The sequence below is a fragment of the Chiloscyllium punctatum genome, chromosome 10 (assembly GCF_047496795.1).
Source record: "Chiloscyllium punctatum isolate Juve2018m chromosome 10, sChiPun1.3, whole genome shotgun sequence".
Taxonomy (NCBI): domain Eukaryota; kingdom Metazoa; phylum Chordata; class Chondrichthyes; order Orectolobiformes; family Hemiscylliidae; genus Chiloscyllium; species Chiloscyllium punctatum.
Window position 1 is genome coordinate 17,339,821 of NC_092748.1, and position 24,561 is coordinate 17,364,381.

Consider the following 24,561-nt stretch of genomic DNA (forward strand, 5'->3'; position numbering starts at 1 on the left):
TGCTGGGAAGAGCTGGAGGAGTTGAGCATGTGCCCTTTTTAAGAGTGTTGCACTCCCTCAGAACTGCGCCACACGGGCAGCTTACACTATGGGTTTAAAGTCTCCGGGTTGGGTCTAGAACCTTCCCAATACTTAACTCCAGGTTTGAGCGTACTGCCGTTGATCTGGATTTCTTTATTTTTAACCCCTTTTTTTGCATTATTGAGGACCGACTCCCTTAAAGAATCCACCGCTCCCTCACAAGAGTCTTTGGGGGAAGAGAAAAAAAGACTGGGCCAGGACCTTTGACTGTAGCTGGGAAAATTTGTCTGCGTTAAAAGAGGGAATGGTCCTGAACGTTAATCTCAAGCCACTTCATAAATAAACATTGACCATGCCATTGGATGGTGTCCAAAGTAGGAGGAACAGGGAGTTCTGATCGCAAGCGTGTTGCTTTCATTACATGGCCTAGTGATTCCCTGCCTTACCTGGTTAGCGGAGATAAGGATAGGGGAGTTCCCCACTTCAAACTGACACCCAAGGTAATGAGTAATCTGAGGGAATTCTTTCCAGGCTTAACCAACGCAGAGTCTGCACTCCCAGATAAAGCGAGGGGGGCAGTGAGGCCTAGGGAGACCCTTTGAGAGTGGAGGGAAAGCACTTGCTCAGTGTTTGGGCTTGGCGTTTGTTTGTTCAACACAATTGGGGTGAAGGGAATGATCTTGTCTACCTCAGTGAGGAACTGGGAGAAAATGTAGTGGAAAAGGGGTGGATTCGCACAGGAGAGCTGGGGGTGAGGGGGGGGGAAGAGTTCAGAAGGTAGGCCCGGGAGTACAGAATTGGGGTGAACAGAGATTGGAATGGGGAGGGGGAGGGAGAATGGGAAGGGAGGGAGAATGTGGAGGGTGGAGGAGAAGGAGGAACTGGAGATAAGGCTGACTGGGATAAACGTACCTGGATCTCTCTTCCAGTGGTGTTGGAACCCCCGACCAACCTGCAGTTCAACGATGTGACAGAGAACAAGATCACTGTCATGTGGACCCCCCCTCGCGCCGTGGTCATTGGTTACCGTGTCATCATGTTGCCGCTAGACCGCCACGACCGCCAAAGCACCGAGCTGCGCCCATCCACCAACTCTGCCCAGTTCACCAGCTTACTGCCCGGCACCACCTACCGCTTCTCCGTCTACGCCTTGAACAATGAGGTTGAGAGCCAGCCTCTGGTTGGACAGCAGACCACCAGTAAGTGCCAATGGAGCCCGAGCTGGGCCGGGGGGGTTGGGGGCCGATTGTGAGATATCAGCTCAGCCAGGGCAGAGGGGTCTTACTCCTTACCACCACGTGGAACTGAGGTGACTGGAAAAAGGATAACTGTAAGACCTGGGAGCAGAAGTAGACCATTCAGCCCATCAAGTCTGCTCTGCCATTCAGTTAAGACCCTGGCTGATCTAATAATCCTCAACTCCATGACCCTGCCTTTTCCCGATAACCCTCACTGATTAAAAATCTAGCGTTCTGAGCCTTGAACATACTTAATGACCCAGTCTCTGTTATGAAGAATCGCACAGATTCACCACCCTTTCAGAGAAGAAATACTGCCTTGTCTCTCTCTGAAATGGGTGACGCCCGACGGTGAATTCGTGCTACCTAGCCTAGATTCTCCCACAAGGGGAATCGACCTCTCGGTGTTTAAGCCCCTCAAGTGCCTTCAGAATGTTCCAATAAGATCGCCTCTCAATCTTTTAAACTCCAGTGAGTACAGACGCAGTCTACTCAACCTCCTCTCAGAAGAAAATCCCTCTGTATTCAATCTAGTGAACATTCACTGGACTGCCTCCAGAATTAATATATCCTTCCTTGGATAAGGGTGGGGGGGGGAGCAAAACAGTATTCCAGATGGGGTCCAGCTCGTGCCTTGTATTGCTTCAGCTTTATACTCAGCGGCCTTTGAACTGAGGGCCAACATTCCACTGGCCTCCCCTATCGCCCACTGAGCTTGGATGCTAGCCCCTCGTGGATTATTCACAAACACTCCCAAATCTCTCTGTGTCCCGCAGCAAAGACGTCCATTTCAGCCCGTCCGGTTACACTGGCCCTCGTTAAATTTGACCTTTTCCTTGTGGCGTTGTGGTTCCACATTGTGGCTGTCAGTGTGGATTCCAGTCAGGGAAGGGATGTTGCCTTTCTGCGCTTCTCACCATCTATAGTCTGTTGTACTCGCTGCTCACGATGTGGTCCCCTCTACACTGGGGAAACGAAGCATAGCCTGGGTGACTGCTTTGCGGAGCAGCTTATAATGTTGTGCCCTCAAGGGAAGACCCTGAGCTTCCAGTTGCCTGTCACTTCAACACACACCTCTTTCCCCCCCCCCCCCCCACTCCCGTTCTTTGACCAACATCTCTGTCTCAGGCTTGCTGCAGTGCTCCAGTGACGCCCAGTGCAAGCTGGAATAACAACACCTCATTTTCCGCTTGGGGACCCTGCAGCTTTCCAGACTCAACATCGGGTTCAACGATTTTAGGGCTTTAAGCATCTTCTGCCACGTCCTTAGCCCACACACCAGGCCGTGTTACCACATGGTCTACTATTACAATGCTAACCCATTGTTAGCAACTAACCATCTCCTTTAGTGGCTATTTGTTCTCCCAGGCTGACTGTTACTCACACTTTCGTCTGTCCAAACCTTCTTTCTTTGGGCTCTATCTCCCATCTATTGTTTAGTCCTTTCCCTCCCACATCCCCCACCCAACATTCTGCATTTAAAAAAAAACCATTTTCCTAGCTACCATTAGTTGTGAGGAAGGGACTGGAAATGCTAACTCTGACTTCCCTCCACAGATGCAGCCAGACCTGCTGAGCTTTTCCAGCAATCTCTGTTTTAGTTTCCGATTCCCAGCATTTCTTTTGAAAAAATGCCAACAGTGTGGAAACAGGCCCTTCAGCCCCACAAGTCCACACGGAAGGGTATCCCAGCCAGACCCATTCCCCTACCCTATTACGCTACATTTACTCCTGACTAATGCACCTAACTTACACATCCTTGAACACTATGGGGCAATTTAGCATGGCCAGTTCACCTAACCTGCACATCTTTGGACTCAGGGCAGGGAGAATGTGCAAACTCCATACAGACAGTTGCCTGAGGTGGGAATCGAACCTGGGTCAGTGGTGCTGTGAGGCAGCAGTGCTAACTACTGAGTGCTAACCCTGCCACTGAGCCACCGTACACCACCCCCTCCCCCTATTCTTTTGGGTTTTGCATTTGAAGTTTGTCTTTGGCAGCAATAGGGGGTAGAGTGGTGGATTGGAGGGCTGCGAAAACGAGGATCAGGGCTTTTTACAAATCTTGTTCTTTTTTTTGACTGGGAAGCCAGTGTAGGTTTAGCGAGCCTACCGCTGCTGGGTGAATGGGCAGACGATGTGCGACATGGGGACTGAATTTCATCTTCCCCTCACCCTGTTTGGTCTCCCTGCCCTGAGCCCAGCTATGCCCCACATCACGGAGCCGGCAACCCAAGGTTCTGGAACTGTCCGAAAACCGAATTGCTGTCGGCCCTGAGCGAACGTCAGAGCGAAAAGGGAATGAAAATAAATTGTTCAAATTCAAGTCTTGTCCTTACAAATGGATCCTTCCACGACCTGGAGACTTCTCCACATGTCTGCAGCCAACACAGCAGCTTTTGACGCTGTAGGGACATGGCTGCTGTTTGTGCACAGCAAGCTCCCACGAGCAGCAAAGTTTGCTTGATCTACTGTTGGTGCATGGTTGGGGGGGCGGGGGGGGCAGTGCGTGAATATTGATCAGAACCTTCGAAAAGAATCCCCTGCCCTCCCCCCACCAATCTTCCCACCCAACCCCCTGTTCTTTATCACAGGTGTATGGTGAGGTTTTTGTTTCCTCCATCCACCAGTATGAACCTCGGTTCAACGTTACATGTGCATAATGAGCAACTCCAGTTGTGCGGCACTTACTCAGTATCGCTTGGTGGGGTCGGGGGGATATTGTCAATCTCCAATTGGTCCTCCAGTTTGTGGGACTTGAGCCCCACAATCATCCAACCCTGTGAGGGACCCATGAATCATAGAATCGCTACAGCGTGGAAGCAGACCATTTGACCCATCGGGTTCCCACCCGCCCCTTCAAAGAGACCATCCCACCCAGACTCACACATTAACCCTGCATTTCCTCATGGCTAACCCACCCAACCAGCACATCCCTGGACATTGTGGGCAATTTAGCATGGCCAATCCCCACGTAACCTGCACACCTTTGGACTGTGAGAGGAAACCGGAGCACCCGGAGGGAACCCACGCCGACTCGGGGAGAATGGGCAAACTCCACACAGACAGTCACCCGAGATGGGAGTCGAACCCGGGTCCCTGGCGCTGTGAGGGTAACTACTGAACCAGGCAGGGGAGGAGGCCCAGGGGAGTTCTTCCCTGCTGACTGGGCTGATGTTTCGCCCTCAAAGAGCATCAGGTAAACGGTTGAAGAAGGGAAAGGAAATGTACATTTATATAGAACCCTTCACAACAACCAGGCACCCTCAACGAGGTAGCTTTTCGATGAGCGATCACTGCTGCGATGTAGGCTACATAGCAGCCTGTCTGTAGACAGCAAGACCCCAAAACCATTTCTACGACGAATAGCCAGATTGTGTTGATTGTGGAAGGAGAGATATTGACAAGGGCAACAATTTAACAGCTGGTCGGATTATCTGCTCCTGATCGCATTGCTGTGCGTGAGGGAATGTGATGGGGTAGCCATTTTTCCTCCGTTACAATGGTGGCTTCAGAACGTCCCTTCGTCAACTGCAAAACGCTTTGGCATGCCCTGGGTTCGAGCCAAGGTGCTACGGAAATGCAACAAGGTTCAGTGGTGTCGGGCTGTTTTTTTTTCTCGTGGGGGTCATCCTCATTTGTGCTTTCCTCTCTCTCTCTCTCTCTCTCTCTCTCTCTCTCTCTGTCTCCCCTCTCCCACTCTCAGAGATCGACGCTCCCGCCAACCTCAGGTTCCGAGACATCACCAAGAGCTCGGTGCTGGTGACCTGGACTCCACCTCGGGCCCGGATAACTGCTTACGTGCTGACCTGGGCCCTGACCACTGACGAGAACATCAAGACTATCCAGCTCGAGCCTAACTTTACCAGGTACCGGCTGCACCGGCTGCTGCCAGGATCCGAGTACGTTGTCAGCCTCACTGCGAAGCAAGGCAACCTGACGAGCCAGAGAGTCCACAACGTTCTGACAACTCGTAAGTCTGTCGGCCTTGTCTTGTTCTCAAGTTTCTCCCCTCCTTTACCTCACTGAGCTTACCCTCAGAGCCCCCTGACCGGCAAAGGAATCCCAGTCTTGCACCAAGGCTGCGGTATTACCGGGCTGGAGATCGCTGCCTGCATTTACCTATCACCTTCCAGTCGGGAAGCCACTCTTCCTTCCTACGGCCTCATTACTTTCTCCAGCTCAAAGTCTGCACAAAAGCCCACTGCATTCCTCCTCATAATGTTTTCACCATCTTCCCTTATAGCGCTGGTAATGCTGTTTTCCTCATTCCATTGATTGCCTTTCATGTAGAAATGTAGAAGATAGGAGTAGGCCATTCAGCCCTTCAAGCTTGCTATGTCATTTGGGACAACCATGGTTGTTCACCCCACTCAGTACCCTGTTCCCACTTTCCCGCCAAACCCTTTGGTCCCTTTAACCCTAGGAGCTATGTCTAATTACTTCTCTAAAACATTCAGTGTTTTGGCCTCAGCTGCTTCCTGCGGCAGAGAATTGCCCGGGTTCACCACTCTCCAAGCGAAGGAATCTCTCCCTGTCACCCGAGTAAATTGTTGGCTGTCGACCTAAACTTTTGTCAAGAGTTGGCCGAGCAACAAGAAGATGGGGGAGGGGTGAGGGAGAAGTGATGACATGCCCCCCACCTCCTCTGGCTCTGTTAATGCTTGGGCCTGAGAGCAAAGGCCTGGACCAGTCACAGGCGGGCCGACGTCAATTCTGAGCGCTGCTCTCTTTCTCTGGGTTATTGGAGTTTGTTTAGGCCGCACCAGTTGTACTTGTGTGGCCCACGAGTGTGCGTGCACTTCCTTCCACAGTCTTGCATTTTCTTTTTCAGGAGGTTTGTACCAAACTTGGGAGTTGGAGCTTTCCACACTGGGCAGTTTTATTAACCTGCCTGTCATTCTGGCCTTCCCATCCCTCCCCTGTTAGCCCAGCTAATCTTACTGATAATCTTTCTTTGAACACATTGCAGGGGAGACCGTAGGCCCAGTGCCAAACTTCAACACAGAGGTGACGGACACAGCTATCATCATCACATGGACACCCATACCCAGGATATCATTCCGGGTAAGACCATGGAGCATAAGATGGTAAAGCAGGTGTGTGGCATTCTTGCTTTTACTGGTCGGGAATTTGACTACAAGAGTCCAGATGTCACGTTGCAGCTTTATAAGACTTTGGTTGGGCCACACGTAGAGTATTACATTCATCACCCGAATAAATTGTTGGCTGTCGGTATTGACCTAAAGGAAGGATGTAAAGACTTTGGGGAGGGTGCAGAAGAGATGCACCAGGAATGCTGCCTGGTTTAGAGGGTATGAGCCTTAAGGAGAGACCAGAAAAACACAGGTTATTTTCTCTGGAGCGGTAGAGGCTGAGGGGAGGCTTGTGATAGAAGTTTATGAAATTATGGGATGAATAGATAGGGTTGATAGTCAGAATCTTCCCCCCCCCGAGTTGAAATGTCTCATACTGTGGGGAATTAAAGGTGAGAGGGGAAAGTTCAAAGGAGATGTGAAGGGCAGGTTTTTTGCACAGAGTGATAGGAGTCTGGAACGTGCTGATGGTGGAGACAGATATGATAGGGGCATTTAAGGGGCTTTTAGGTAAACACATGAGTATGAAAGGAACGGAGGGATATGGGCTAAGGGCAGGCAGAAGGGATTAGTTTAATTTGGTGTCATAAGGGCCTGTTGCAGTTCTATGTTCAATCTTTTCCATTCTGGATGGACTCTTTAGAGTCCCGTAGATAGATCAGTCAGACCAGGTGGGTAGATCCATCTGGTTTGAAGAGTGGGCGATTGGGTGGAAGTGCAAGAAGTGAGAGTTCTTTCACGAGGCAATGTTCTTTCCGAAGTGGAGTGGCCCGTCTGAAGGAGGGGTGGGATTCCGCAGGGACTCTCAGAAGAGAGCTTGAAGAAAGGATCAAAAACAAAAGGAAAACTTTGGGGACCAAGGGAGCACTGTCGACGGGGCTAAGTGGCCTCCTGCTGCGCTGTGTGATTCTTTTGTTTTTCGTCCCCCCCCCCCCTCCTCAACACCGTGTTAGGTGGGAGTCCGACCCAGCCAAGGTGGAGAAACCCCTCAGGAAGTGACCAGTAACTCTGGGAGCATCATCATCTCCAGCCTGACACCCGGTACCGAGTACACCATCTCCATCACAGTGATAGCAGACGACCAAGTGCAGGACAACCCCATCACCAAGACCGTCGTCACTGGTGAGGCTCTCGCCCGGCTACACTGTTCGATATTAAAAAGGGAGCTCTCCACTTCCACTCACTCTTGTCCTGTAAACGCCTTCAACCCCCTCCAGGATTACAGCGCTCCTCCAATTCTGGTCTCCAGCGCATTCTTCATTCACCCCAACATCGGCAGCCAGGCCTTAACTACCTCAGCCCTACGCTGTTACAAACTGTCAGGACTTGCCCGCCTCTCTAGCTCCTTCTTATCCTTTCCTGACGCTCCTTAGAACAAACCGTGCCAATCTGACGGATATCTCACTCATCGCTCCGAATGTATCTCAAGTGTCCGGTCTCTGCATGGCCTTTTGTTGGTGTAAATCTGTTCAAACGAGGTGAGCCATTGCCAGCTGGCCTGGTGTTTAATGCCCTTCCCCCATTGCCCTGCAGAAAGTGATGATGAGCCATCCTTGCCCATTCCGAAATGCTCCCTGATCTGAGCTGCTTTCTTGGTTGTTTCAGAGGGGCAGTTAAGGGTCACATGTAGGCCAGAGGGTGTATGGATAACATACTTCCTTCCCTGAAGGACAACAAGGGTTTTTGTTTAAACGACAATTGACAAACGACCACCGTTCCTTAGACTTGTTTTATTTGAGAATTGCTGTTAAATGTTATGGCATGACAGTGCTGCCAGGGAGCTGGGTTCAGCGTTAAGTGTGCTGTACAAATGAAAGCTGTTGCTATGTCCCTCGGTCTCCGGTTAGCCAAGAGCTCCCCCTGTTCGCCATTTTGTGATACTTTTCTGTGTCAATGACGCTGGTGTTGAATCAGAATGTCTCTGGTGATTTTTTTTGTTGTGTATGTTCACCCCACTGTAAACAGAAATTGGGACACTGGCATGGAGAGCGATGTACCCCACCCAGTTTTGCTGCTGAGTTTATAGTGACCCTGTGGGGCCAGCAGCAGGAGGGAGATTGAGCTGACTATGGCTGTGGACCCGTGACAATTTACCAGTACCTGTCAGGTTGATTCATAGAACGATATCGTTTTTTGTCAGTGACAACTCTAGTATTGTTTGATTTGATACTAGTCTGTAGTTGGTGTCATTACAGCACACAGTGTGGCCATTCAGCCCATCAGGTTGGGGAGGTGCTGGTCTAGTTAATCCAGGTACCCAGGTAACGTTCTGGGATACTGGGTTTGAATCCTGCCATGGCAGCTGATAGGATCCGAATTCAATAAAGAAATCGGGAATGAAGTCTAATGATGACTGTGAATTGACTGTTGGAGGGGAACACCCATCTGTTCACTAATGTGCTTTAGGGAAGGAAATCTGCCATCCTTACCCGGTCTGGCCTACCTGTGACTGCGGACCCACAACAAAGTGGTTGATTCTTAACTGCCCTCTGGGCAATTAACGATGGGCATTAATCAGTGCCCCCCTTTATCCTGTGAATGCCTGAAAAAATGTTATCAGTTATCAACTCGGTGTAGAACAATCGTTGGTTGAATCCCCTCCCTCCATCCCAAATCTTTCGACTCTTTCTCCCAATGACCAAGCTCCAAACACACCCCGCGCCTCCCACCCATGTTCCTGCCACCCCTCCTGAATCAGAATGAGCGGTGACCTCTCGTGATCTCTCGAAATTCTCCTTCCTGTGGCTCGGTCTGTTGAGTGTTCTCTGAAGATGCTCCCATGAAGCGACTTGGATGGTTAATGTGATGCTATACGAATGCAAGCTGTTGTTGTTGTTGTAGTTGTAGTACAAACCCCAATCTCTCTTTGTTGCAGAGTTGGCCCCGCCCACCGACCTACAGGTCTACCCTGATCCTACCACTGGAGATCTGATCGTGACTTGGCGAGAGGGACCATCAACAGGTACAGGCTGACTCTTCTCATCTGCGAGAGGGAGGGACACCCACCACAGAGTTCCCTGGGGTATTGTGGGTTGGCGGGGAGGGGGGGGGGTGGTGCGGGTGAGGGGGGTAGAGGAGCACACTGGAGCCAAAATATCTACTGATTCTCTGACACATCCTCCACACTCCACACCTAACACGGGTGAACTCCCCATCGTCAGCCCGATTCATGCTCAAAGGTGACTAGTTTTGGGGATGAGGAGCCACAGATTAGCTGCTTAAGGGGACGTGCAGCTGGAGCGGAGCAGCAGCTTTAATCCCCCGGAGAGTGTCCGGATCCTGGAAAATCTGGGATTCCTAGCGAGCCGCCCTTATTCACTGATCATGTTTCAGAACAAAGGGATTATTGGCCCCACTTCCTGGCACACCCAGATATCAGCTGGTGAGGTTTAGCCATTTTCAATGGCTTTGGCCAATCTTAGCTGCTTTCGGTTACTCCCAGCTCTTTGGTGTTCGTGCCCAGTGTGTCGGGTACAGTGCTGCGTTTGTCACCCAACTTCCTCCTGTTTACACCTCGTGCCAACCTCGAACCTTTGAATACCTTCTTCAAACACCAACCCCTGCCAAAGCTGTGTGTGCCCACTGAGATGGCATTGCCTGGTGCCAACCCTGAAGTTTCACTTGTGACACCCTCGTCACTCCATCTTGGGTTACACTCCCCACCCATCCCAAGGTGCCGACTCGTCACCAATGCCCCCTTTCATCCTTTTTTTTAAATATATGCTCCCACCCCATGATGACAGCAGTGTCTTGTGTATTTACAATGTTCAGATATCACCGGCTACCATGTGACCTGCGCCCCAAAACCGGGCCAACAGGGCAACCTTCTGGAGGAATTTGTTGAAGCTGGACAGACCTCGTGGATCCCCGAGAACCTGACTCCTGGCATTGAATACAATGTCAGTGTCTATACTGTCAAGGACAAGAAGAAAAGCCAGCCTGTGTCCACGGTGATAACCCAAGGTAGTTGAGGAGCAGAGGCGGCGGCCATGATGGTTTGGCGGCCATGATGGTTTGGCAACCATGACGGTTGTTGTGGCTTATTTTTCAAGTGTAGGTTGTGAGGACAGAGACTGGGACACACTGAAAACGTCCACAGGCTTAGCTTCTGAAGCTTCACACTCGCTTTAAACTCTCAATGCCACGTTCGAAGCACTTTTGTACTCCATGCTTAAAATGCAGATGCCAGTGTCACAAAATGGCTTCCATTGAGAGCTGCACTTCTTTTGTTTGCTTTAGTTTTTAAACAAAAAAAAGTGTCAAAAAATTCACTGCAGCGCGCTCTTCCTCTGACTAACTTTTGTTCATTCAGCGATTGAACAACCTTTCCCTTACTGGTTATAAAGGTGATGTGAGAAATGTTTGGACTTTAGATCTGAATTTCAAACTAGTGGGATCCACGGTTTAGGCACCAAAGGGAGGGCGTAGGTGGAAAAGGCGAGTATGTTCACGGGCCAAGACAGAGTGGCGGGAGGTGGGTGGTTTCCCTGCCACTGTTGCTTGGGAAGTGCAAGTTGCTGAGGATACTGGTTTAAGGCTGGTGAGGAGTGGCAGAGAAGAACAAAATGGCCTCCCAGCCAATCGCAGCATGTTGTCAAGGTAACCAGCATCAGTTGCAGCCCAGGCCTTCGTGCCTCAAAGAAAAGGCAAGCGGACAAAAACTAAATATATTCACATGAAGATTAATATTTCCAAAGGGAACCAAATGTTGGATATTTTAATAAGTTAATTAATAAAAAGTTTGTATTCCACCCTCACAATAATAGCGAAGGATGGGTTAGTAAATTTGCAGATGACACTGAAGTTGGTGGAGTTTGGGACAGTGCAGAAGGATGTTACAGGACACTGATAAGCTGCAGAGCTGGACTGGGAGGTGGAAATGGAGTTTAATGCGGAAAAGTGTGAGGTGATTCACTTTGGAAGGAGTAACAGGAATACAGAATACAGGGCAAATGGTAAGGTTCTTGGTAGTGTAGATGAGCAGAGATCTCAGTGTCCATGTGCATAGATCACTGATAGTCGCCACCCAGCTTGATAAGGTTGTTAAGAAGGTGTAGGATGTGTTAGGTTTTATTGGTAGAAGGATTGAGTTTCGGAGGCATGAAGTCATGTCGCTGCTGTATAAAACTGCTGGTGTGGCTGCACTTGGAGTATTGCGTACAGTTCTGGTCACCGCATTATGTGGAAGCTTTGGAAAGGGTGCAGAGGAGATTTATGAGGATGTTGCCTGGTATGGAGGGAAGGTCTAATGAGAAAAGGCTGAGGGACTTAAGGTTGTTTTTGTTAGAGAGAAGAAGGTTAAGAGATGACTTAATAAGAGGCATACAAGATGATTAGAGGATTAGGTAGGGTGGACAGTGAGAGCCTTTTTCATTGGATGGCAATGGGTAGCCCCGGGGGACATAGTTTAAATTGAGGGGTGATAGATATTGGACAGATGTCAGAGTTAGGTTCGGTACTCAAAAGAGTAATAAGGGCGTGGAATGCCCTGCCTGCAACAGTCGTAGACTCACCAACATTAAGGGCATTTAATTGGTCATGGTCATGGGATAGCCATAAGGCCGAGTATGGAATAGTGTACGTTTGATGGGCTTTAGATTGATCTCACAGCTTGGCGCAACATTGAGGGCTGAGGGGCCTGTACTGTGCTGTAATGTACAATGTTCTATTTTGAATGCTTGCAACTTTTTTTGCAGTTAAATCACCTTTTTTTTTGTTACAGCAATGTCATGCTATTCCATTTCTTTCGAGTTTTCTTCTTTGCTGTTTGGTTTTTCTTTTTCTCGCACCTTTAACGCTGCCTTGTTGCCCTTTGACTAACCAGAAATCCCCCAACTCACTGACCTGACCTTCGTTGACGTAAGTGACACGAGCATTGGCCTGCAATGGACACCGCTAAACTATTCGGCCATCACTGGCTACCGCATCACTGTCATAGCGGCGGGGGAGTCGGTTCCCATTCTCGAAGACTTTGTCAGCTCGTCAACGGGATACTATACTGTGCAAGGCCTGGAGCCCGGGATAGATTACGACATCAGTGTTATCACCCTGATAGAGGGTGGCACGAGTGTTACCACCACTCGCAAGCAGCAAACCGGTGAATTTTCTTTCAGCTCCTTTCTTCCAACCCTCCCCTCCTCCACCCCAGTTCCTTTCTCCTCCACCCAGATGTCCGTGAGCAGTCTCCTTCCTTCTCGCAGTGACCTCTTGCCTACACACGAGTGTGTGTAGAGATGGGTGCTTTGGCCCCTCTCTCTCTTCCACTCCTCTCCTCCTCTTATGTTTACTACCCGTACTCCCACCTATCTTGCTGCACTCTACCCCTCCCCTTCCTCCCAATCTTTTCCCATTCTCCCTTCTCCTCCTGCTCTCCCCTCTCTTTCTCCACCAATTCTATCTTCCCCACTTTGTTTTTGCCCCCCCATTATCCTCACCCGCCTCGCTCTTCGCCTGTTCTCTCTCTTCAGCCTCTCCTTAGTCCCCTTCTCTCCTCACCACCTTCTCTTCACTCCACCTCTCTTCACGCTCCCCTCTCCTCACTCCCCTCCACTTTCTTGTCACAATTCCTCACCCCGTGTTCAGCCCCACTCTCAAGATGGGCATGTGATGAGTTGAGCATGTGATTGATGATGTCATTGAGGGTAATGCATGCTGGGAGGGTATCCATGATAGCTGCCCAGAATAATTTGCAAACCGTTCCAATCCAGAGCCAGGATGGGAGAGGTCGTGAGGTGATGTCAGAAAGACTCTAAAGCCAGTGGAACTTGTCTCCCAGGGAAAAAGCAGGGCTTTTGCAATTTGGGTGTAGTTGCCGATGTTGCCACATGGGGTGCTGTCCTGAGCTGGTGCACAGTGCTACATCAATGCAGGTTCTTTCCCCCGATGCTATTAACCTGCCAGGGTAGATGGGGATTGGTCGGGCTTTTCCAAATAACGATGATTGGAGTGAGGGAGACTGGAATCCTTCTGCGATTTCCCTGTTCGTTCAGCAATTCCCGTTGGGGGGTGGGATGAGGGTAAGAGGGAGGAGAAAAATGGATGTGGTGGGAATGGGTTGGAAGGTGAATTGTAGGGGCCGAAGTGTGTGTACAAACCTCAGTTGCATGGGGCCTGCGTTAGTGCGGTCCCAGCACCCAGTTCAGTCCAGGAGCTGCTGCTGACTCATCTTCCCATTGCCCTCTCTCCAGCGGTACCACCCCCCACCAACCTGCGCTTCACCCACGTGGGGCCAGATACTATGAGAATCAGCTGGTCACCCCCTCCCTCCATCGACCTCAGCAACTTCCTGGTGCGCTACAGACCTGTAGGGGATGAAGAGGGGTCAACTGATCTGACCATCACCCCTTCGAACAGCATGGTGGTACTGACAGGTAAGGCCACTGTGTGCGTATGTATGTAATGTCCATGTTCACGTCAATGTGTGTGCCTCTCTCTCTCTCTCTCTCCCTCCCTCCCTTTGTCTCAATCTATCTCCCCTTCCTCTCCCTCTCTTCCCCCCTTACTCTGGTGTTTGCCTCTTTTTCTATCTTTCTCCCTTACTCTCTATCTCTCTCTCTCTTTCTCTGTATTTCTCTCCTTTTGTCTTTATTTCTCTCCTTTTTTCTCTTTCTCTCTCTCTTTCTATCTCCCTTTCTCACTATCCCTTCCTTCTCTCTCTCCCTTTTTCTCCCCTTTCTCTCACGCTCTCTCTTTCTCTCTCTCCACCTCTATCGTTCTCCATTTCTCTCTATTTCTCTTCCTTTCTCTCTCTCTCTCCCTTTCTCTCTAGTTCTCTCCCCTTTTCTCTCTGGAATACTATGTTTAAGTTCTGATCTCCCTGCTGTAGGAAGGATGTTGTAAAATTTGAAAGAGTTCAGAAAAGATTGCCAGGGTTGGAGGGTTTGAGCTACAGGGAGAGGCTGAATGGGCTGGGCCTGTTTTCCCTGGAGTGTCGGAGGCTGAGAGGTGACCGTATAGAGGTTTGTAAAATCATGAGGGATGTGGAAAGGTAGATAGGTTTGGTCTTTTTCCCTGGATTGGGGGAGTCCAGAACTGGAGGGCATACTTTTAGAGTGAGAGGGGCAAGATTTAAAAGGGACCTACAGGGCAACCATTTCACCCAGAGGGTGGCGCGTGTATGGAATGAGCTGTCAGAGGAAGTGGTGGAGGCTGGTACAATTACAGCATGTAAAAGGCATCTGGATGGGTATATGAGTAGGAAGGGTTTAGAGGGATATGGGCCAAATGCTGTCAAATGGGACTAGATTAGATTAAGATATCTGGTTGGTATGGACGGGTTGGACCCAAGGGTGTGTTTCCTTGCAGTACATCTCTATGACTGTACCTCTCTCTCTCCTTTTCTCTCATTCTGTCTCTATCACACACTCTAGGGACACTGTGAGTGACAGTTCTTGAGCTGGATTTGAATGCTGTGATCCATCATTGATTTGTAAAAATTTCATTGTTGTGGGTCGGGGTGTGGGGAGCTACATTTGGATCTAACCCGACGCCATTGACTGTTCCTCAGGTCTCCAGCCTGGCACAGAATATCTGGTGCAGGTGTACTCTGTGATCGACGAGAGAGAGAGCGCTCCGCTGAGTGGCACTCAGCGAACAGGTAACCATCTTGCACGTGGCTTTGGCAGAGCCCTGGGCACACTGCCATCATGGGTTTACAGGAAAAGCCAGACTGCGATACCTCGACCAGCTGGTGACCAGTTGGGTGTGGGTTTTCTTTTAACTCAAAAACAGCCCCAGTAGGAAGCATTTGGAAGATTGTGGGTGAGATATTGTGGTATTCTGAGAGGATCCAGAACCACCTGGGAAGTTAAGAGCTCAGCTGTTCCAGGGGGCAAGGTGAAAATACCCCTTCCAGAACGTGGCTGAGACTGGAACCAGTGTTTCTACCTCATCGTTAATTGCCTTTTGAACTGAGTGACCTGATCGGCCATTTTGGATGGCATTTGTTGCCATAGTTACATGCAGGCCAGACTAGGTAAAAGTGGCAGATTTGCTTCCTTGTAGAGGAATAGTGAATTCAGTGGGATTTTTAAAAGGAGCTTCATAGTCCCCATTACTGGACTAGCTTTCAATTCACAGATTTGCTGATTGAATTTGAATCTTGTGAGCGAGATTAACTCTGGATTACTAGTCCAGTGACGATACCACCTCATGACAAAGTTTCATGGTTCATAGATATATGGGCGTTCCTTTCCGAAAGCAAGGATCGTTATCATAGAATTTACAATCGGAAAGAATCTACTCAGCTCAACTGGTGTCTGCTGGTGTTTATACTGTACCCTCTCCCATCTCTCTTTCACCTCACACAGGCTAACTAACCCTAACCCATTCTCCTGCATTCCTGTTCTGTACACCGTTCTCACTGATCACATTGGGTTGTTACAGTGGTGAGCACTGTTGCTCACAGCACCAGGGACCCAGGTTCGATTCCAGCCTGTGTGCAGTTTGCACACTGTCTGCGTGGGTTTCCTCTGGGCGCACAGTCCAAAGCTGCGCATGTTAGGTGGAGTGGCCATGCTAAATCGGCCATAGAGCTCAGGGGTATGCAGGCTAGGTGGGTTAGTTATAGGAAATGCAGGAATAGGGTAGGGTCTGGGTTGGATGCTCTTCGGAAGGTAGGTGTGGGCTTGATGGGCTGAATGGCCAGCTTCTACACTTGTCGGGATTCCATGGCCCTATCCTTTCAGGATTTGGAAGCCCTCATTAATTAGGTCATCCATCATCCATGCTCTTTTCAAGGAAGAAAAGGATCCCAACACGTTCAGCATTTTCTGACAAGTTGTAATAAATTTGAAATATCTCCTGCACTTCTTCCGGTATCTGTCCTATTCCGTTTTGTCATCGGGTGACTGGAACAAGTGAACTGATTTATGGTAACACTTGTCAGCTACACTGCCCGGGTTGGTGAAAGGCCTTTTTGTCTGCTTCACTCACCTGCTGAGAGCACTTCATTCCACCCCCCCACCCCCCCCGCCGCCGCCGAGTCAGGAAACTGAGGGACACATGCCTTTAATGCAGACTGCCTCTCGCCAAGTAACAGGTTGAGAATTGGAGCTAGAGATGTTCTTGACACCGATCTGTTGCTCGCTCTGAGCAAATTGTTGATGCCCCCCCCATTGAACTCATTCTGAACAACACCCACCAGGCCAGTGTACAGTCCTGTAACTCAAGACTGCACTGATTTGATTTTAATCTTATTTTGTAGCCATCCTGGGCCACTGTTAACCTGCTCCTTGCAAGATATGCCTTCAACTAGAACTGTATAATATTTAAGATGCGCACAAAGTCTGATAAATTTCTTCATGAGTCCCCCTCTCCTTAATCCACTAACCACCCTCCATCCCCATACACGTGCACGCACGGAGACATGTGGACATCACACACACTCGCACACATACATGCACACAGAAACATATATGTGCACAACACATTCACACACAGGTACATGCACACAGAGGTGCACACTGACATATGCACATGCACACACTGGCATATGTGTGCGCACATACACACAGACATGTATGCACACAGGCACAGATGCACAGTGGGACAGGCACACGCACACCGGGATGTGCACACGCACACAGACAAAAGTGCATACACACATCCGCACACGGACTCAGGCAGCCACACATGCGCACAAAATATTCACCCTGTCTTAGGAAGTATTTCTATACACAAAGGCTAACAGATGTTTGGAACTCTCTCCCACAGACAGCAGTAGTTGCTTGGATCATTTTGATTTTGAATCTGAGGTAGATAAATGTTTATTTAGCAAAGATATGAAGGGCCCTAACCAGGGATATCGAATTTGGCCACAGGTCAGCCGTGATCTCATTGAATGGTGGGCCAGGCTCGAGGGGCTGAAGGGCCTAATCCTGTTCCTCCCCATCATTTCCACTTAAGTACCATTTGATTCAACTCATCCATGTGACCAAACCACGTTTCCACCACATTTAGAGTAAAGACATTTTCAGCTGGATTTATTGGTGATGGAGAGAGGAACTCATTATTGGATGCCTCGTTTATCGTTTTGGGGGTGGAGGCGCGGATCTGCGGGTTTCCCATGCTTTTCGGTTCTGTCCCTCCAAAAGCTCAACCCCAGAGCCTCCCAGAAATGTCCGCTTTTAACGTTTCAATTGTGTTGTGACAGTGTGGCCCACGTTCCTGTGGTTTGTGTAAACTTAGGTAAGCTGTTAGGTATCTCCACTCAAATCACGACAAAGAGATGTGCAGCAGGTGTCTCAAGACTGGACCAATTGTTTTAATCTTCATTTTGTAGCCACCTTGAGCTTCTGATAACCATTTCCTCGCAGGATATGCCTTCAACCAGAACTCTGTACTATGAAGGCCAATTAATCTGATAATATTCTTCAATCGTGGCCCCTCCTCTCCTCATACTCCACTAACCACCCTCCCTCCCCAGACACACAGAGAGACACATAGACACCACACACACACACATAGGCACGTACATGTGCACTGCCTTCCCGTGCCAGGCAATCTAGCAGGACAGGCTGGGCGCGGCCTATGTGTCTGAAAAATGTCTTGAGCAGGTTGGTTGTCGACTTAAAAATCTTTCCAATGTATGCGGATGATGGAGTGGGCTGGAGATTTCCCACACGGCCGCATAGAAATTGCAGCCAGGAAGAGACAGTATCGTGTGTTGCCATGGCAACCTGAACTCCCCGAGCAACCTGTAAAACACAGCACGTGCTCATTTGCCAGTACCTGACCGTTCTGCGAGTTTATTAACCTTGCCTGTGTTCTGTCACACTCCTGCTCTGCGTTAACTACACTGCACCCAGCTCCTAATTTGATGCTGCCCTTGAATTTTGAATCGTGCTTGCTGTTTCCTGAATCCGAATTATTGTTGAAAATAGTGAACAGCAGTGGACAGGGCCGTGATCCGAGTGGCATTTGGCACCCTTATGTCAGTCTTTAACTTTGATCCCTCCTTTCTGTGTTGTGTTTTGTTATTCGGTTGTTGAGCCCTCAATAGAACTATGTCAAGTGGAGGCGCAGGAGCAGGACGTACAGCGGAGAACATTTCTTTATGCCGGGCCTGAGAATATTAAACTCTGGATGGCCATCTTTGTTAGCCAGGCGCTATTGCAAGGAACACACTGAGATCAGTTCTGTGTCGCTGGCTGTCACTCTCAGAGATGGTCCGCCTCCTAACTGCGTCCATTCACCTTGGCTTTATGTTTTTCTGTTCTGAGTGGGCACCCCGTCAGCCCTCCTCAATTCCACCTGGTCGTTCCCCGGAGTTGCATGTCACATCTTTCATTCATGCACGGGACGGGGGTTGCGTTGCAGGCTAGGCCAGCATTTATTACCCATCCCTAATTACTCTAAAAACCACCACTCCTTGTGATGCATTTGGGGTGGGGTTAGAAGATCTCCCCGTCATTCTGAGCCAAAATTTATCCCAGCAGGCGGAAAGCAGACTGATGGGAGTTATGATGTTGTGTGATCTTGCCGCGTGTGGGTTGGGGCGGGGGGAGGTGGGTGTGTGCCACTGGGATGGCGCGAGGCCATGCCAGCGTCTGTGTGCAATGCGTGGAGCCGTTTGACGTATCCACTCCCCCTTTGCCAATGCAGGTATCGATTCCCCGACTGGCATCGATTTCTCCAACGTGGCGACCACCTCCTTCACCGTGCACTGGCTGCCCCCCAAAGCCCACGTCACTGGCTACCGGGTGCGGCATTACCTGGAGAGCGGCGCCAGGCCGAGGGACGAGCGGGTACCGGCCTCCCGCACCTCTCTGCAGCTCACCAACCTGGTGCCGGGCTCTGAGTATGTCGTCAGCATCTACGCCTTCAACGGCAGGCAGGAGAGCTTGCCCTTGGTCGGCCACCAGTCCACAAGTAAGTGAGGTTCACGGGCAGGCCGTGTGGCGCCCTTCGCGGCCGAATGGCCAGCCCGACTCCCTGAGCGCTGGCTGGAGCCCGGTGGATGGATCAGGCAGTTGGTGGGACCGGACATGTGCGGGAGGTGGGGGAGGTTGGTAGTTGCGGGAAGGTGGCCCATGCCCACCGGAAGAGAGGCTGCTGGATAGGGTCAGGGCCAAGGTGGAGTCGAATCCTTCTGCATTTGAACAACTGACGCCCCTTGAACCCTGGGAACTGGGCCAGATTAGAACTGTTCTCACTACTGATGTTTCTTGTCACAGAGAGAGCAAGTTATAAAGTTCCAGCGTCGTGCCATCTTTGTCAGATGTTAAAAACCTGATGTTTCTGCTACGGATTCCAGGAGATTTGAGTAATTTTACGTGAATGAAGTCCGGTCATGTTCTGTATCTGACAAGCCTCTTTGCAGTCACAGTTGGCTGGGTGGGAGGGAGTCAGAGAGAGGCTTTTGCTGGAGGGTTTTCTCCAGTTAGTTTTGTTGCCTCCCTCCAAGCGGTCCGACTGTGAGAGGGAAGAGGGGTGCTGTGGGGCAGAGGAATGTTCCATCATGTGACATTTCGAGCATCGATGTGTGGGGTAGGCTCACAGGCCCGTTAACCCTCACCCTCTGCCACGCGCCTGTCTTTTAATGTGTGCTTATTCTTTCGCCAGTCTCGGATTCTCCGACTGACCTGGAATTCACCCGTTCCACGCCTACAAGTCTGACCATCAGCTGGAAACCACCACCCGTGTTTGTTAAAGTCTACCGCATCGCTTTTGGAGAGTCAGGTAGGTACCTGGCCCTGTCAGTTATGATGTGAGGACCACTGCCATCTGGGGAGTTGTGGATAATGGTGGACGTTGTCAGAGGATACAGCGGGATACAGATCAGTTGCAGATATGGGCGGTGAAATGGCAGATGGAGTTTAATCTGGGTAAGTGTGAGGTGCTGCACTTTGGGAGATCAAATGTTAGGGAAAAGTATAGAGTTAGTGGTAGGACCCTGAACGATATTGATGTACAGAGGGATGTTGGGGTTCAAATCCATAGCTCCCTGAAAGTGGCCACACAAGTATGCAGGGTGGTAAAGAGAGCATATGGCTTGCTTCCCTTAATTGGTTGGGAAATTGAGTACAAGAGTCAGGATGTCATGTTGCAGCTTTGTAAGACTTTGGTCAGGCGACACTGGTATTGTGTTCGATTCTGATTGCCGCGTTACAGGAAAGATGTGAAGGGTTTAGAGAGGGTGCAGAAGAGATTTACCAGGATGCTGCCTGGATTAGAGGGTATGAGCCTTAAAGAGAGACTAGAAAAACTGGGGTTGTTTTCTCTGGAGCGGTGGAGGGTGGGGGGAGTCTTGATAGAAGTCTATAAAATTATGGGATGAATAGATAGGGTTGATGGCCAGAATCTTTTTCCCAGAGTTGAAATGCCTAATACTAGGGGGCATGCATTTAAGGCGAGAGGGGGAAAGTTCAAAGGAGGTGTGAGGGCCAAGTTTATTTTACACAAGAGTGGTAGGAGTCTGGAACCCACCCAGGGACGGCGGTGGTGTGGAGATACGATAGGGGCATTTAAGGGACTTTTAGATAAACACAGGAATATGCAAGGAATGGAGGGATATTGACCAAGGGCAGGCAGAAGGGATTAATTTAATTTGGTGTCATGTTTGGTATAACATTATTGGCTGATGGCCCTGTTCCAGTGCTGTAGTGTTCTATGTGAACATGGTGGCTTCAGTTGTTGCAGAAGGTTCCAACTCGGCCTTGCTGTTAGGGCAGTTCCAATCTGGGCGCCTCACCTTACACAGGTTATATTTGAGGGGGGGATGGTGGGGGGGGGGAGAGAGAGAGAGAGAGAGAGAGAGAGAGAGACAGCTGTCCAGATTTAGACTCATACAGCACAGAAATGGGCCGTTCAGCCCAACTCCTCCATGCCAACCAGGTCTCCCACATCAAACTAGTCCTATTTACACTTGGCCCATATCTCTGTAAACCTTACCTATAGGTGTTTTTGTCAGATGTCTTTTGTATGCTGTCACTGTACTAGCTTCCACCGTTTCCTCTGGTAGTTCATTCCACATAAAAGTTGCCCCTTACATCCCTGTTAAATCTTTGCTGTCTCACCTTAAGCCTATGCCCTCTAGTTTTGGACTCCCCCACCCCAGGGAAAAGACCTTGTGTATTCACCCTATCCACATCCCTCATAATTTTCTAAACCGCTATAAGGTCACCCCTCAGCCTCTGATGCTGCTGGGAATAAAGAGGCTTTTCTGCCTTCCCCTATAATTCAATCCGTCCAGTCTTGGTAACAAGCTTGTAAATCATTATTGCATCCTTTCCAGTTTAATAACACCCTTCCTATAACAGGGCGACCGGAATTGTACACTGTACTCCAAATGTGGTGTTACCAATGTCCTGTTCAGCCGTAACGGGACATCCCAACTGCTGGTTCTCAATGCTCTGACCGATGAAGGCAAGCGTGCTAAATGCTAAATAGTTGGCTTATGACAGGTCAGAGGTCGGAAGGTTAGAGAGTCAGTTGGAATGCAGTTCTGAGTTAACGACCGGGCAGATACGGACAGCATCAGTTTCCGCTGGTTGGGCGAGATTTAGGATGCGGGGAGACAAGCTGAAACTTCTGGGGAGTGCCGCTGGGCTTTATAGCAATCCAGAATGATCCGCAGCCTTTGGAAAAGGATAGCAGCACAGCACAGGCCCTCGCAAACTGTGATTCATCGAAGGCTGAGATATCGGGCCTGTGCCCTCAAGGATACTTTTGGAATACTGCGTTCAATTCTGGCTTCCCTCCTATAGGGAGGATGTTGTGAAAGCTGAAAGGGTTCAGAGGAGATAGTCAAGGGCATTCCCAACATTGGAGGGTTTGAGCTATTGAAGGAGAGGTTGAACAGGCTGGGGCTGTTTTTGTTTCCCTGGAGCGTTGGAGGCTGAGGACTGAGCTTGTGGAGGTTTATAAAATCCTGAGGGGCACGGATAGGGTAACGAGGCAATGACGTTTCCCCAGGGTAGGGGAGTCCAAAACTAGAGGGAATACGTTTTAGGTGAGAGCAGAAAGATTTAAAAGGGACTCAAGGGGCAACTTTTTCACGCAGAGGATGGTGCATGTATGGAATGAGCTGCCAGAGGAAGTGGTGGGAGCTGGTACAATTACAACATTTAAAAGTCATTTGAATGGGTATATGAATAGAAAGGGTTTAGAGGGATAAGGGCTGGCAAATGGGACGAGATTAATTTAGGATATCTGGTCGGCATGGATGAGTTGGACTGAAGGATCTGTTTCCATGCGGTACATCTCTATGACAGATTTCCAAGGGTCTAACTGCTGCTAAAATGGTAAGAAGGAGGGTGTTTTGGGAAAAGATTGAGAAGCATCGTTGCAGGATCCAGTGGAGAGAGGGTGGGAACGAAGAGCCCAGAGGCTGCAGAAGGAGAACTCGGGCCTAGCTGTTAAGGATCTGTGTCGATGCAGTACATAAAATTCCTCCCAACCCACTGGGCCGTGATATAGCTACCATGCAGGTCCTTTTCCTGTTAACGCATAATTTTCCTGTTAACTCACCTCCCTACTCCTCTCCTTCTGCTACAGGAGGCCACGGACAAGTGAAAGAGGTGATCATACCGGGGTCTGAATCCACTGCTACCATCGACGGCCTGCGCCCAGGCACTGAGTACACGGTGACCGTCTATGCCGTAACTGGCCGTGGAGACAGCCCGGCGACCAGCAAGCCGGTTGTGGGCTCTGAGAAGACAGGTCAGCACGGTGTGAGGGGTCAGAGGTGGCGAAGGTGTGAGCCGTCGGCCATTTTGGGCTCTTGCCACGTCTGGGGTTTGAGAAGTTTCAGATAGAGAGAGAAAGTGGCCAGCTCAGTTTGCTGCGCCCCTCTGTGAAGGGCTAACCAACCCCTGCTCTCTTCCCCACCCCCCCACCCCCCAACCACCTGGCTCTAATTGTTTTCTCTTGGAAGTATTTCCTCAATTCCCTGAAGTCGCTCCTGAAAATCTGGTCCCTTCAGGGCAAGGCATTCCAGTCTCTGAAGAAACTGGGGTGTGTGTAAAATCAAACAAAAAATCCCACAGAGTTTGTAAACTTACCATCTCTTCGTCTGCTCTTGTCAACCATTTTAAATGAGTATGTTCTCGTGACAGAATCGTACACAGTGCATTATGTGGGTAATACGTTTCTTAAGCCTGGTAACTGGTTGGATTCAGTGATACCCAGACTGGAGGGTCGCCTGGCTGGAGATGCCAACTACGGACCAACCTCCAGGAAGAATAGCCTCCCATTCTGGTTTCCAAAGAGGGTGCACCACAAGGGGTGTCAATACTGGGGTTGTGGAGGGGAGGTCTCTGTAAGGGACAGAAAACTCACTGTGATGGCCGGGGACAGAGGGTGCAGACCTTGGTGTGCGTGGGACTTGCCGTGGGAGCTGGGGAGCTCCCATTGTTTGGGGCCACGGATGGTCTTACTGAGGCTGGGGGGAAGGCAAAGGTTTTGTCTCTTGGGGGCAGACAGGACGGGGTGAATGTGCTTTGTAGACCTTCTCTGATTTGAAGTTTACAGCTCCACCATTTTCATTACACTCTCCCCTCACCATCTCCCACACTCTCTCTCTTTCGCCACCCCTCCCCTTCTAGAGATTGACACGCCAACTTCGTTGAAGGTGAAGGAAGTGCATGACAACAGTCTGACCATCAGCTGGAAGCCTCCTGTCGCCCCGGTGACCGGTTACAAGGTCACCAGTGTCCCGAAGGATGGCGCCGGCCCAGTGATAACTCGCACCGTCCCGGCAGGTCAGTCTCCAGCGATGCCCATCTGTCCTGAGCTAATGGGTCAGTCAGTAATCAGTAACTGCCACTCACCTATAGGGACTTTGTACTGAAAGGTGACTCGTTTGCTCCCACCAGTGTTCAGTTTGACCCTGGTGTTAGCCAGGCCTTTGGAAGAGGAGAGCAAAGAGTTGGCACGGGGGTTGGGGTTGGCTTGTGTTCAGTCAGTGTCATTGTTGACGTCTTTGTGTTATCTCTCTCTGCAGGTCAGACTCAGCTAACCATTGAGGGCCTCATGCCAACAGTGGAGTATATGGTCAGCGTATACGCCCTGGGAAAACACGGAGAGAGTGCCCCGCTCACCGAAACAGCAGCCACCAGTACGTGTTTCTCATGGTGTGGACAATGGCAGCCCTGTGCTGTGACCAAACTCCCTGTCCGTTGCCCGGGACACACTCAAACCACTCTAGTTTGAGAAGAGCACAGGTGTGGTGAGGGATTTTTGTTAGTTCAAAACCACTGGAAGGC

The 24,561-nt window shown here is 50.0% G+C and overlaps 1 protein-coding gene across 5 annotated transcripts in view; it reads left to right on the top strand.

The window, feature by feature from the left end:
* Positions 1–24,561, top strand: part of LOC140481925 (fibronectin-like) — a 96,769-nt gene that overhangs the window by 39,965 nt on the left and 32,243 nt on the right. For 3 of the 5 annotated variants that reach the window (XM_072578608.1, XM_072578609.1, XM_072578610.1), the window contains exons 19-32: positions 951–1,220; positions 4,966–5,232; positions 6,232–6,326; positions 7,309–7,477; positions 9,231–9,317; positions 10,127–10,318; positions 12,180–12,452; positions 13,543–13,725; positions 14,862–14,951; positions 18,959–19,225; positions 19,919–20,035; positions 22,853–23,017; positions 23,902–24,057; positions 24,300–24,413. In XM_072578608.1, the coding sequence (XP_072434709.1) occupies positions 951–1,220; positions 4,966–5,232; positions 6,232–6,326; positions 7,309–7,477; positions 9,231–9,317; positions 10,127–10,318; positions 12,180–12,452; positions 13,543–13,725; positions 14,862–14,951; positions 18,959–19,225; positions 19,919–20,035; positions 22,853–23,017; positions 23,902–24,057; positions 24,300–24,413 (2,445 nt within the window). The remainder of the gene's footprint in view (positions 1–950; positions 1,221–4,965; positions 5,233–6,231; positions 6,327–7,308; positions 7,478–9,230; positions 9,318–10,126; positions 10,319–12,179; positions 12,453–13,542; positions 13,726–14,861; positions 14,952–18,958; positions 19,226–19,918; positions 20,036–22,852; positions 23,018–23,901; positions 24,058–24,299; positions 24,414–24,561) is intronic. The other 2 variants (XM_072578611.1, XM_072578612.1) reach the window with 1 other exon arrangement.